Source organism: Cnephaeus nilssonii (genome assembly GCF_951640355.1).
Source record: "Cnephaeus nilssonii genome assembly, chromosome: 20".
Taxonomy (NCBI): Eukaryota; Metazoa; Chordata; class Mammalia; order Chiroptera; family Vespertilionidae; genus Cnephaeus; species Cnephaeus nilssonii.
The window spans coordinates 2,200,931-2,215,412 of NC_137091.1; the positions used below are offsets into that span (position 1 = coordinate 2,200,931).

A 14,482-nucleotide genomic window follows, 5' to 3' on the forward strand; every position below is an offset into this window, starting at 1 on the left:
TCTCTTGTTCTTTAGTCAAAATACTTCCTTCTTAGACCTTAGAATATTCACAGGCAAGCTTGATGGCGCCAACGAGAAGCAAGGTATTTTTAAATACTCTTTTAAAAATATATATATATTTTATTGATTTTTTACAGAGAGGAAGGGAGAGGGATAGAGAGTTAGGAACATCGATCAGTTGCCTCCTGCACAACCCCTCCTGGGGATGTGCCTGCAACCAAGGTACATGCCCTTGATCGGAATCGAACCTGGGACCCTGCAGTCCACAGGCCGATGCTCTATCCCAGTGGTCGGCACTCATTAGTCAACAGAGCCAAATATCAGCAGTACAATGATTGAAATTTCTTTTGAGAGCCAAATTTTTTATTTTATTAATTTTTTTGTTTAAATTTCTTTATTGATTAAGCTATCATATATTTGTCCTCCTCCCCCCAGAGAGCCAAATTTTTTAAACTTAAACTTCTTCTAACGCCACTTCTTCAAAATAGACTCGCCTAAGGCCGTGGTATTTTGTGGAATAGCCACACTCAAGGGGCCAAAGAGCCGCATGTGGCTCGCGAGCCGCAGTTTGCCGACCACGGCTCTATCCACTGAGCCAAACCAGTTAGGGCTAAGTACTCTTGATTTATAGGTTGTAAGTGCATTTTCACACGGAATCACTTTGATCCCCCTGATACTAGTATCTCTGAGCTCAGAGAGGCAGACTTTCCTACAGGTCCCACAGCTCGGCGTGGTGAGCCATGTGGAGGTTTGAAACCAGGTAGTCCTGGCCCTGTCTGCTGTTCTCAACTGTTCCCAAGCAAGTAGGACTGGAGGAGATGAAAGTGTTCATAGAACATTCAGTTACCTTCTTTTCTTAGCAGTCACCAGATTTAACTCGGGGATGAGAAAAGCTGGTTATCAGTCACTTCCCTATGTTTCTATCCTGACAGAATCTGGTGCCTTCTAGAAGCTACACTTTAAGCTCTATTCTGTTGCTGAATTTTGTTGAAGCTTTAAGTGAACACTCGACTCGGCCTTTATGTAAAAGCTGATCTTGAGGATTTTGCTATCTGGGAGAAAGCTTTTCAGTCACTTTTTGAGCATCCCTTTGAAAAAGTCACCACCACCAGGTACTCAATATCTTAGAATGGTTTGTATTTCCCACCATGTCTGCCTATCCACACACAAGGCTCAGCTGAAATGCTCTCTTCTCAGGGGACTGTTCCTCTCTCATGTCTATTCCTAACCCTCATTACATCCTGTTTATATAAATCTTAAGCCCCTCTTAAGTGAGAGCAGGGGCTGCGTCTTAATCAGCTTTATCTCCCCACAATGCTGAGCGAATGCCTTCAGCACATACAGCATCTGCTACTCTCCCCGAGACTGTCTTGTCCTCAGCCAGTCATCAGTAGTTTTAGAAATCAAAGAACTAGGAATTTTATAACTATTATGCAACCCTGGACATGCTTTACAAGAATGACTTTCAACATTATTAAAGTTTTAAATTTTATAATTAGCAGTTACAAATCTGCCAAAAGCAGAGTCCTGTGATCACAGAACTAAATTATCTCCCATTTCACTCTGAAACTCAAGTACAAGATGATACCCATGCAGCCTGGTGTTTTGCATTTTTCCCTTGTTCCCATCTGGCCCTGCCCACACTATGTGCTCTGGCTCCGCAGTTACCTTTTTATTTGTATGGTACAGAAATCTGCTTTTCCTAAAATGATACCATGTGGACAGTTCCTAAGTAGTTTTCAAAACTGCCTATGTGGACTGACTTCGTGTCAATCAGAGAAGGAATCAATTTTTGTGGGAATGTTCAGTTCATGGAGACTGGAGAGCCTGCCTCCGGTGTCTCTGTCAGACTCTCCCAACAGGATTTGTACGTCCTCACTCATTAGTAGTGGTAAGTATATATAATGGCACTGAAGTGACCCTGCAGCCAAAACTTCGTGCTAAAAAATTACTGCTCTGGGAGAGAGAACCCAAAAGTTGGTATTTTTTGGTATTCTGTGGGGAAGAAACTACTACATGTGGTGGAATTTGGTTAAAATTGTAAATTTTATGTCACATATTTTACCACAAAAAGAAACCCCACATTTAAAAACTCCCCAAGTTCAAGGTCTAGACTGAGGACAATCATTATGAGTCCTATTGAAGGCCAACCACGTGGTTTTAAGAAGTGTCAAGACAGGTTACCTGTAGCTCTTCCAGCCTTTCCAGTGCCGACGAAGGGTCTCTCTTCGCAGCTTCGCCCAGCCCTGTCATTCATAGTAGACGAATGAGAAGTCCCAGAAACCTGTTCTGTTTGGGAAGGTTTTCTTTTGTTCTAGGCTTCGGTGGTTAATATGCTTGACAAATTTAAGAGTCTCTCTATCTCTGTAGACCAATGCCAAAGAATTGTTTTCTGGATTCACTGTTAGCAGCTGAAACAGACAAATACAATGACATATCAGAACACAGAGCTTATTCTAAACTCTTCAGTGATTCATCACTAAACAGATGAATATCAAGTACTTCCATATCAAGTACTTAAGTCTGGCATAGGGGATAATAAAGAGCTTTTATTAGGGAGAGCTAATTGCTCTGGATGTCAAGTCACTTTCCAACAAACCCCATTCCAATACATACCCAGAAAAATTTCAGCTAATGCACTCATTTATTGAAAAATTGATGGGAATGTACCATGATGTCCATGTGGCTCTTAATATATTTGGAATTTCTTAGGGTAGAATAAATAAATGCTTAGAGATTATCATTTATCGTCTTTGTTCCATGCCGAGTACTTTCTACTAGAAATTAGATCACTGACAGGCAGACCAACATGGATTTATTGGTTAAAGATAATGGTAGGTCATAAAAATTGGGTTTTTGAAGAAGGTAAGCATCAAGAACTAAAAAGATAGTTTGCTATCAGGAGCAACTTACCTCTTCATCTTCCCCTTTGGCAATGTAGGAAGTAAAGCCACCATATTCAGGCTCCCAGCCTTCAAGGGGAAACAAACAACGTTCAGAAAGCTCTCACTGCAAGTGTCACATCTGCTGCTTAGACCACTGATCCCATTGCTGCGTGAACGGGGGATTGGGATTCTAGTAGTAACCAACCATAGTCTGAATTTACCATTCAATCAACACTAAAGAACTGAACACTAAGAACTAAGTGTTAGATTTAAGGACAATTACATAAAAGCTGTAGATCGGGGAGGGGGGCATTCTTGGAGGGCAAGTATGTATGGTTCGGTCCATCTCCCACACCCTGGTCACAGGTACAAATACTATGAGTTGGGAGGCTGAAATTCACGACCCCTAACACCCCTCCCAATACTGAGATCCCGGAGAAGGCAAATACTTCTGAACTGGTTCAGTTGGAGAGGGACACGCAGGAGAGACTGCCCCCTTAAGGAAACAGTCACTGCTTCCTATCCCCCCTCCTACCTTCACAGCCACAGTAAAGAAGTAAGTCCAGAGCAAATTCAGTCTTGCTGTTGTCATGGATTAAAGTGTAGTGACCAGTCTGCCAATGCCTCAGTTCCCCCTGGCACGTGGGAACACTTGATTCTAAGAAAAAAAATGAAAGAAGGCCAGAAAATCCAATATAATAAAAGCCTAATATGCAAATCGACCGAACGTGGAATGACTGGTCGCTATGATGTGCACTGACCACCAGGGGGCAGACGCTCAATGCAGGTGCTGTCCCCACCCTGCAGGCCCCAGGCCAGCCAAGGTGGGTGCCAGCAGGGGCCCTCCAATCGCCCTGATCGCCGGCCAGGCCCCAAAGACTGGCCCTGATCGCCAGCCAGGCCCTAGGGACCCTACCTGTGCATGAATTTTGTGTACTGGGCCTCTAGTATGAAAATAACCTTGATACCACTGCTAGATTGCAAGGGAATGACAATGATTTGTTTTTTTTAAACATTCTGAAATTGACGTTATTTTTATATATATATATTTTTTTAAAAAGAAACTTAAAAATTGTCAGGTCTGGGTATCTTACTGAATAAACACTGCTTAAGTTGCCTCAGCAACTTTATAGCTTTTATTAAAAAAAGCTTTTTAGCTTTTCTTGAAGATGCTAAACTTGGTAAACAGTGACCTGTCTTATTTACCTCTGTACTCCCCCCTGGCTCTGGCCAGGGCCTTGTACACAGCAGATGCGCAATAACAGAATAAGCACATTTTGGTTGCTAGTGTAAATTTTCTTCCAAGTTGCAGGTTCCCATAAAAGCGAAATAAAAAAGGAAAAGAAGTGGAGAAATACTTTGGTTTCTCTAAATATCTGTGGTGACCAAAGTGAGAGTACGGCAGACTAAAGACCCTGAGTCATGTTGTGTGGTCAGCACCTCACACTGCTGGTCTCAGTTCCACGGTATCCACCTCCCTCATCTTTGCTCTCCTGACTGTGCAGGGCCCTTCTCAAGAAGTCAGAGTGCAAGAAGGGCAGGTAAACTGACCGGAGGAAGGAACTGGGGAACAGACTTTCTCATTTGATTTCATAGGTGCTGTAACATTTAAGCGGAATTTGTAGCTGCTCAGTTAATGTGGCCAAAATTCCCACAGAAGTGTTACCTCTTAAATTTCTTGTATTTTTCTATCTTCTACTTTTAATAATTCCTCCTCTCTATTTATCCAAGTTCCAGCAAGTTTTTCTTAAGTTTGTTATTGGTCGTTAGCAGAAATAAACTGCTCACCTTCCTCTCCTTTATGTCCTTGTGCTTGAGAGTAACTTTAGGCAAAGCCAGTCATATCTCTCCCCACCGTTTGTACTGATAAGATACACCAGCTGCTCCTCGTACCTGGAAATGCTCTTCCTGCAGGTTCTTCCTGCCGTTCAGAGCTGAGCTTAGCCGGCAGCTCCCCAGGCAGGCTTCCCAGGTTGCCCATTCACCTCAGAGGCCACTCTGCCGTTCCACAGAACATGACCTTACTGAAATGACCTGTGTAACATGTGTCATTGTTTGACATTTTACTTGTTGATGTATACAATTAATCTGTCCTCACCTCTTATTTTTTTAAAATATATTTTTATTGATTTCAGAAAGGAAGGGAGAGAGAGAGAAACATCAATGATGAGAGAGAACATCAATTGGCTGCCTCCAGCATGCCCCCACAAGGGGATCGAGCCCACAACCCGGGCATGTGCCCTGACCAGGAATCGAACCGCATAACCTCCTGGTTCACAGGTCGATACTCAACCACTGAGCCATGCTAGCCAGGCTGTCCTCTCCTTTTAGAATGTAAGCTCAAGGACAGCAAGGACCTTGTCAGTGTTTTTTTTCCCTCCAACTCCCAAAACAGGACCTAACAAACAGTAGATACTCAAGAAATGTTTGTTGAATGAATGACTGAATGGTGAGTGCTGAATGGAAAACCAGGACAAGTCATGAAGCTTACCTTCCTTGGCTTCGTTTTCCTCTGGCTCTGGGTCTGCCTGTTCATTGCTCTGCTGGCTGCTGTTGCTGGCAGCTGCCAGATTATTCTCTGGCTCTGAGGAGCTATCGCTCGTCCCTTCTTCAGTGCTCTCAGGAGCAGAGGCTGCTTCTCCCTCTTCTGTGCCCTCCATCTCCTCTTCTTCGGAAGGGGCCAAGAAATGAAGTTTCAGGCCTGTGAAGTTGGACAGCAGCAAGAACAGTGCCTCGGAGTGAAATAATGTCATGCAGTCCTGGAGAATGTCGGGAAGCGTGCTCTCCTCGGCTTTCTCATAAAACCTGGAAAGCAGCAATGGCAGTTTTCATCAAAGCCACAGATATAAAATTACTCATGGAATAAAAGCTGATAGTTAGCTTTGTGCCTCTCCCCCTAATTCTTGGCATAGCTGCCTACTAAAGCACACATGACAACAGGGAGCTTTTGCTCGGGCCTGCTACTGGATGTCCCTGGGAACCAGATATCGTTAGGGAAGTGAGCCTTACAGACAGACAGGCAGGCGCCACACGCAGAAGCAAATGTCTTGGATGATGGGTTCTACCTTTTGTTAGGGGGCCCTCGGCTGTTCCATTTCACACCTCCTTTCTCCAAAGCCTCACAGACCGCTGCAAATTTCTCCGGCTGGAATATGAGCAAATGAAGAAGCAGTCAGCAAACCTCCCCATGACCCCTCCCTCGTGTTGCTGGTGTCGAAGCTCTGCAATCATCTGGCTGATTCTTAAAGGGGTCAGCTGACTCTCACCCCTTTCACACAACATTCCCCAGTCCTGATAAGAAGCCAGAGGAAAGATGGGATAAATCGTCAGCAACTTTAGCCAAGAGACTCAAGTGTCTATTTGGACCATTTCCTTAAGTAGTTGTTTATCTTGTGTCAGATTGCTCAACCTCTTAATCTCCTTCATTTATAAAATGAGGATCATAATACAGACTCTGTAATTCATAAGATGTGAGGGGGGAAAATTAAAGCAAAACTGTCAATGTCATGACAATGAAAATCTGTAAACAATATGGATTCTCTAGGCCTTAGCTCATTCCTTTCATTTAATCAACATTCTAAACTTAAAATGTTAAGTTCAGTACAAGAAGTAGGTTAACCTACTGAAATATTTTCCATAGAAGCTATGTACCTGCTTAAAGCAGTTTCCCAAGGAGGGTTCTGAAAATAATAGGCCTATCAGCAAAGTAGGAAAAGGATTCCAAAGCATGGTTTAGTTAAGCTGAATTACATAGGGTTTAAAGAAGTTTATTTTCTACAATACTTCTCAAATTCCTTAATACACTAATGTCAGCTATAAAATTCTGAGAGAGAGACAGAGAATATGTACTGTCTCAACCTTTTTCTCATGGAGGAACCGCTCTTAGGACTGTGATGCCATGGCACTCAGGGCCAACTGTGAAGCACCACACCAGTGACATGATCTTGTCTGGCCCTCACAACCCTGCAAGATGGACAGGGCAGGTTTAGAGCTCAGGGACTGAGTGATCTGGTCAGGCTAGTAAATCACAGAGCCAGGACAGGAATATAAGGTCTCCGACTTCTGCTCTAGCTCTCCTTCCACCACCAAGTGCTGCTTCATCACTGTCAAACATTCATCCATAGGTGCTGATCAATTAGCAATCTGCCTCACTGAGAAAGTCATGGCATGCACCATAGTCAGTAAATGAATAGGAAGGGAATGACACACAACGCCCATGTAGAAGCTTCCCCCCGCCTACCCCCTCCCCAGCCCCCGCCTGTGTGTGTATCATTAAGATTCTAGAGAAATGGGGAATACCCAAGGGACTCTTAACCCACTAAGCACACAACTGATACCGATGTTAGCTATTAACATCATCTCTATGTTTTATTTGAAGTAGAGGATGACAAACATTCTAACCAGGAACAAAACAAAAACTCTTGGTGATGCCTATTCACCCACCCAAGAAGCAAGACTGCATGCCAAACAAGACATTCCAGACAGGACATGTGGACCTACCTTAAGGAACTCCTTTAGGAGAATTTCAGACTGTTGTTCAAACTCCTCTTGAATTTGAATTTGGTAATCCATGTCCAGATAAGTAGGGTTGATCCACTCATACAAAATTTCATGCTTACAAAGAAGCAGCAGATGCAAAAGGTGAGTTAATTCCTATTGCTTTTGTTCTCACATCATTTCACAGCAGTAAAATAATACGTGCAAATCCTCAATTTAGAATTGTCGCCGTGTTAAATATAAAGTGCTGGGAAACTGCCCGAGAAGGACACCAGCAAGTTTATCTAAGCAAAGCGGAAGGGCAAGCTCCAAGTCTGGTTTCATTATCAGGAATAGCCACTCTTGAAACCACAAAAACACCTGGTATGCTACAGCTGCTAAGATAAGAATCCGGCAGCAGGCACTTATCCTTACATCTCGCGGGATATGAGGGCTCCGAGGTATGGGAGGTTCAAAGTAGGCGGGAGGCCTGGTCAGTGAGGGCCCATGAAACCAGCCGCTTATAGACAGACGTGACTTTTCTTCAGACAGGACTTCAGACACCTGAAAGGACAAAACCAACGGTACATCAACCCAAAGAATGAGGAGGGAGATTACCAGCCAAGGCACACTAACTTCTAGATCCTTCACGCTGGGTGTGAAAACACTCTGGCCAGCTAGGTCTAATAGGAATGAGTGACTATCAGGCATGAGCCTTAGTGCTCTATACATCTGGGGCTTACAATCTTTACCTGGTGAAAGGACACTGGAGACACTTCAAAGAAAACCAGTGTGTTCCACGAAGGGATAAGGGACTTGACAATCTGCTTCGGCTGAAAGTGTTCTGCACCAGGAGAGAACATACCCATAAATGTTAGCACTTACCACTTCCAGGCCACCCCGTTTCACCCTGTGATCTAAATGTACCCTTGTGATCCTCAAAGACCACCCTTCCAGCTATTTCGCTCATACTGGCTAGTTCTGCCAGGTGACACTGTTCCTCCTTACACCACCCATCTATTATTGGATGAGGGCGGAAAGCTTCCTGGAGTCAACCTCTGGGGTCAGTCATTACAATAAAACCCCCGATGCCCAGCCAGTGTGGCTCAGTGGTTGAGCGTCGACCTATGAACCAGGAGGTCACGGTTCGATTTCTGGTCAGGGCACATGCCCAGGTTGTGGGCTTGATCCCTAGTGTGAGGCATGCAGGAGGCAGCCGATCAATGATTCTCTCTCATCAGTGATGTTTCTATCTCTCTTTTCCTCTCTCTCCCTCTCGGAAATCAATAAAAATATATTTATTAAACAAACAAAAAACCCCGATTTCTTGTCAAATGGACTGGTCCTGGCAGATTCACAGCCACAGGCAGTTGTACATGGTCTCTGCTACCCTTCCACGGTCTGTATTCAGATGCCAGGTCTGACTGATCCTCATCTAAATCAACTCCAACTTATCTCTGTATGGAGTGGTCATTATCTCAAGTACAACTCAGGGAGGCAGTTGCCAGGGCTGGCATTCATTCCTCCTGCAGCACGTAATCAATGGCTTCCATCTCCTTGGAGTACAGACATTGTGCATAAAGACTGGGAAGTAGCTATGGGTGTTGAAGAGCATGCGTGTGTCTTACCATCAACATTGTACAGGTCCAGGGTGCCCCCCAAGCTGCTGTCCCAGGGAGGAACCAGGTAAAGAATGAAGGCAATCCGGCGCCCCTCCAGCTCATCATCATGGCAGAGCAGGGCATCTGCAAGTTGAATGCACAGCTGCATGTCCCTGCACAGACAAGGAGCAGCTGGGACCCGACCCTGCATTTATGTCAAGCCATCTGATATTCACCTGTAACGTCAGCTCCTTCAGCCTTAAAATGACACTGACTTCTCTTTTATAATTACAGAAATAAAACTGTCAATTCTAAAAACACTGAAGAATCACTAACAATATTTTTACACATTTCTTACAACATTGTTTCTACATACGTGTTTGCTTTAGGAAAGAAATGTTATCCTGGGTGGTTGTTTTGTGGCCTGCTTTTTTTAAACAATTACAACATGGCAAGTGTGTTTCCATATACTTTTCATCTCTTTTAATGGCTGCATAGTTATTTTACTCTATGGATTATGAATCACTCCCTCTCCCTTTAATCAATCTTCTATGTTACGTTGTTCCCATTTCTTATTAAGAAAGAATGTTTCAATGGAAATTATTGCACAAACATTTTTTTGTACTTGTTCCCATTAACTTCTCGAGTTAAACTTCTAAAACCTGTGAGGTGGGGTTGAGCAAGGTGGGAGCTATGCAGGGTGGGAGAGGAAGGTATGTTACAGTGAATAAATATATTAAAGATAATGTAACCAAGTTTCTCAGTCGAAGAAGGGAATTACAAATATGCAAAAGGAGAACTCTAGAAGGAACCCTATGGAATGTATGATCCTGGACTGGATCCTTATGCTGAAGAGCACCAAATAATGGAACTAACTGATTTTAATGGTTTATCACTATGATGTAGGACAGTGATGGCGAACCTATGACACGCGTGTCAGCACTGACACGCGTAGCTATTTCTGATGACACGCGCATGCCGAGGATGAAACATTTGCTGCTCCTGAGGATGAAACATTTGCGAAATCATGTTTTTTCCTCAAAGTGACACACTACCCGAGTTATGCTTAGTTTTTTGGCGAAGTTTGACAAACCACGCTCAAAAGGTTGCCCATCACTGATGTAGGAGAATATTCCTGTAGGGATTACTGAAGTTATTTACAGAGCATCACAACTGTAATCTATTTGCAAGTAAAACAGGGGAAAAAAATGATTTGTAATATGTGTGCCACTTTTCTGTTAAGTTTGAAATTACTTCAAAAAGAAAAATTCAAGTTAAAAAATAATCATCTGATATGATTCTTCATGTGTATCAACTAAGTTATCCTCAAAAAGCTGTTACTAAGTTAAACTTCCAAGACGGGAGTTAAATCCAAAACAACACACGACACTTTTCCTTCTAGACAAAATACCAAACGTTTTCAAAAAGACATGTAGATGCTCAGAATGGGAACTGGGAGGATGCACCCCAAACCGGTGACAATGGATACCTCTGAAGAGTTAGCAGGGGGGGTTTGACAAAGAGTAGGTGAAGGGGACTATCAAGGTTTACACTGTATATTTCTATATTGTTTGAATTTTTTTCCTTAAAGAGTATATTCACTTATTACCTTTAAACTTAAAAAGAAAAAATGACATTGAGGGGGACATTTGTTCCTTAAGCAATCTAAGAGGAGAGTTTACAATATCACGTCTGAATTTCTCATATTGTATGCAAAGTTGGTATGTGTGTTACCGGCATTTTTCTGAAAATATGGTCAATAGCTTTCATCATATTCCCAAAGAGAACCACTGCCTTATACCTTCCAATATGAAGGGCATTTCTGTATATGAGCCGGGTCAGATCTTCCTTATTAAGATCCTAATGATATACAGGGACACAGTCCAGGATTTTGATACACTGATACTATCTATCTTTCTACCATTGCTTAGTTAAGGCCTTTAAATCTTACAGACATCAGGGCTTTATCTTTCTTACCTGAGAATTCATATTTAGCACAGGACATATCAATGGTTGATTCCAGGTCAATCTTGGAAATGTCAGAAAGCCAAGCCCGGAAATCTTCAAACAAAATTTTCCTAGAAATGCAAACAAGATAACCTGTGATGTCATAGTGTATTTGGGTATATGCCACAACTGTTTTTTCCTGGAGGTTGCTGTTTATTCAAGAGATCTATTCCCAAGAGTCTCCCTCACTTTAAACTTGCATCGTTAGGGCTAATATTCCCAGAGTACATCCTTAATTATTTGCTCAGGATAAATTTTTATAAGTAGAATCACACTACAAAAAGAGAAAGCCTAATCTGAAGGGCTTTGATACACCTTTCAAAACCACTTCTAAGAAAGACAGCAGTGTATAAAGGTATCTATACTTCTGTCAACACGGGAGTTTTTGTCTTTAATATTTGCCAACCTAATATGTGAAGAATGGTAATTTCAGTGTTAATTTGTTTCCTGGACTACTAACAAAGCTGAACATTTTATCACTGAGAATTGGACCCTGGGATCAGACACACTCAGGTATCTAGCTCCCTCAATTTTTACCTAGGTGGCCTTGAAGAAGTTACTTAATTTCTCAGAGGCTGTTTCCTCCTCTACAAAATAGGATAATACAGCCACAGAGATTTAAGACATAACATTTTAAAGCATTTACTAGCCAGCCTGGCACATATCAGGCACCCAACAAATATGATAACTTGTTTACCTTAAAGCACAGATGTGAGGCTCTCTTCTCTTCTTCAAATCGTCAGACTTGACCATGAAAAGAGAGAGAGAGGAAAAAAAAGGATTTCCTTCATATATGAGTCACAACATCAAGGCAAGGCCCCTCCACGGCAAACCCAATGTAAAACCTCAAGTGTAAAGGTACTGAATGATTTTTCTGTAAATAGGTTTCTAAAGTGGAAGAACTAATGGAAAAGGTCATAAATACCTGCTGGAACTTATATAAATCATTACACTTTTCATGGAAGTCCAAGTTCAAAAGCTCCTTCTGAAGCCCTTCCAAGAAGTTTTGACTTGGGATGAAGTTTGGGATCACGCAATGAAGAAAGGGGTCCATGTCCATGATAATGGCTTCTATTGGGAAGAAAACATTATGGCTTATTTTTCTTTTGTATTTTTGAGCCCTGAATAGAATGCAGAGAATACAAAAGGGGATGGTCATGAATTTTCAGGAATCTAATACCTAAAGTCTCAGATTTGGGGGATTATAAGCTGTTCCCTTTTTTTCTTTACCCACCCAAAATTACTTTTTAATGATACTGTGCTTAAAATATTAGGCCTTAAAATTGGGGGGCGGGGAGGGTAAGTTTAATGTTTACTTGTTGAATGGAATATATTTTAAAGTCTTAATTTATCGCCCCCCGCCCCCCATTTAAAATGAGAGTAGCAAATAAAAATGAGAATAGCAATAGTGGCTGGCAATTTTCCTCAACCCTTTTTCTTTTCCTAAGTTATTGTCCAAGGCGGATAGAACATACAAACTTTGTGGGTTAAAAAAAACAAAACAAAAAAAAATCCAGTTCAGGCATAACCCCTTCTAATTCACTTTACCCACTGCCTCTGTTGGGCTATATTAAGTACCCATCTAATAATCACCACCAGCCACCAAGCGCCAAGCACAGTGGTGCTTTGCATGCATTATTTAATTTTCCCTACCACGCTAAGGCAGACATGATCACTGTCTCCATCCCACAGATGAGGACATTGAGAAATCCGTGAGTGTCCAGGGCATGCGCTTTAAACACTGAGCTATCATGTCTTTCTTTTCTTTTTTAATTATGCGGGCATCCTGGTATAGTTAACAACAGAGTTGGTAGGAACCAGGCCCAGGATGCCAGCCAGCTTCGGGCTGCTGTTCTCCCAGCAGTGTAACACTTACCTAGGTACAAGGCAACCTAGGCAGCTGCCTACGGCTGGGGCTATCATTTTCCATGTGCATTCAGAGCCCCCAGGACTCACCGCTTCAGAGCACTTCACCAAAACAAAAATCACGGCAAACTTTAGAAGGGAAAGCATGATGCATCAATTGGAGTTCTTATGCTATAAGGTGACCTGTGAAGCTGAGGTTGGAATCGTTCATTGTAGGTTCCTTCCTCCCACAACAAGCTTTACTTTCACAGGCCAAGTAGTTTGATCTATCATCTATCTATCTATCTATCTATCTATCTATCTATCTATCTATCTATCAATCATCATCTAAAACCCTAATATGCAAATCGCCTGAACAGCGGAAGGACTGGTCGCTATGACAAGCACTGACCACCAGGGGGCAGATGCTCAAGGCAGGAGCTGCCCCCAGCCCGCAGGCCCCGACCAGCGACAGGGTGGGGAGGCTGTGAGCGGGCAGCGCCAGGGATGCCAAGGCGGGCGCGAGCCGGGCATAAAAAAACCGAGTACGGCTCTAACCGGTTTTGCTCAGTGGAGAGAGCCTCGGCCTGCGGACTGAGGGGTCCCAGGTTCGATTCCGGTCAAGGGCATGTGCCTTGGTGGTGGGCACATACCCAGTGGGGGGGGTGCAGGAGGCAGCTGATTGATATTTCTCTCTCAATGTTTCTGACTCTCTATTCCTCTCCCTCCCTCTCTAAAAAAAAAATCAATAAAATATATTTAATAAAACACACAAAACTAAAACCGAGTACGTTCAAATGCTCTGGCTGCACCATCATGGGACAACCCAGCATTACCTTCATAGGAAAATATCACCTAAGCCACTCAGATATGTGTCCAAATGTTTATTGGTCCTTCTTCAGGGAAACATTTATAGATACATACATGCATTGGCTTACTAATCTCATTCAACGTCTTTCCGAGGTAAATACTACTTGGCTATCCCATTTTACACAGGAAGGAACTGAAGTTTTAAAAAGTTAAACCCACTGACGACGACGACGTACAACCAGTGGAGGGATTCCAGAACTCAACTAAGAACGTTCACGCCCTCTCCTTCCCCAAACTCTCCGACCTACGTGTCCGCCTCTTCTCGGGCTTCTAAATCCAAACTCAACTTGCAACGAAGGCGGGGCAGCAGGCCAGGCCGGAGGGTCGGCGGTGCCAAAGTCACGCTCTCTCCAACAGCCTCTCTCCTGGCGGCCCCGCTGCCCCGGCTCGGCTCGAGCGCCAGGACTTCCAGAGGCCCCAGACGCCGCGTGGTGGCTCCCCCTTCACAGCACCCGGTTACCGTGACTGAACGGCGTCCTGCAACTCCAGGCCTCAGCCACCTGCTTTTTCAGGATTTCCTCCGTGACAGCGCCCGAAAACTCCACCATCACCTCCTTCTTCCTCTTCTTCCCCATCCGGTCCGGGTTAGCGTCAGGGGGCCGTTTCCCACTCATCTCCTCTGAAGCTGCAGACCCCGCCACACGGACCAAGCAGCTTACCGAGACTATAATTCCCAGAATGCGCCCTTCCTCAGCGCCACCCAATAGGAAGCACCAAAGCAAGAGGAGGCGGAACCCATGCCTGCTCTACCAATGGAAGCTCACGATGTTGCGACATCCCACCAGCCACCGGTCCAGT

General features: G+C 43.6%; 1 protein-coding gene across 4 annotated transcripts in view; it reads right to left on the minus strand.

Annotated features, from left to right (window-relative positions):
* Nucleotides 1-14,361, minus strand: part of OGFOD1 (2-oxoglutarate and iron dependent oxygenase domain containing 1) — a 25,075-nt gene extending 10,714 nt beyond the window's left edge. Inside the window, exons 1-13 of one of the 4 annotated variants that reach the window (XR_013812860.1) lie at nucleotides 14,145-14,361; nucleotides 11,895-12,040; nucleotides 11,667-11,713; nucleotides 10,940-11,040; nucleotides 8,990-9,106; nucleotides 8,114-8,205; nucleotides 7,797-7,925; nucleotides 7,386-7,499; nucleotides 5,951-6,030; nucleotides 5,377-5,690; nucleotides 3,421-3,543; nucleotides 2,914-2,972; nucleotides 2,185-2,411 (exon numbers count right to left, since the gene is read on the minus strand). Coding sequence is in view for 3 of the 4 variants with exons in the window: in XM_079759868.1 (XP_079615994.1) it covers nucleotides 2,250-2,411; nucleotides 2,914-2,972; nucleotides 3,421-3,543; nucleotides 5,377-5,690; nucleotides 5,951-6,030; nucleotides 7,386-7,499; nucleotides 7,797-7,925; nucleotides 8,114-8,205; nucleotides 8,990-9,106; nucleotides 10,940-11,040; nucleotides 11,667-11,713; nucleotides 11,895-12,040; nucleotides 14,145-14,298 (1,638 nt within the window). In the remaining variant the exon portion in view is untranslated. Of the gene's footprint in view, nucleotides 1-149; nucleotides 2,412-2,913; nucleotides 2,973-3,420; nucleotides 3,544-5,376; nucleotides 5,691-5,950; nucleotides 6,031-7,385; nucleotides 7,500-7,796; nucleotides 7,926-8,113; nucleotides 8,206-8,989; nucleotides 9,107-10,939; nucleotides 11,041-11,666; nucleotides 11,714-11,894; nucleotides 12,041-13,928; nucleotides 14,118-14,144 lie in introns of those variants that run through there. The other 3 variants (XM_079759868.1, XM_079759869.1, XM_079759870.1) reach the window with 3 other exon arrangements.
* Nucleotides 14,362-14,482: the final 121 nt, after the last annotated feature.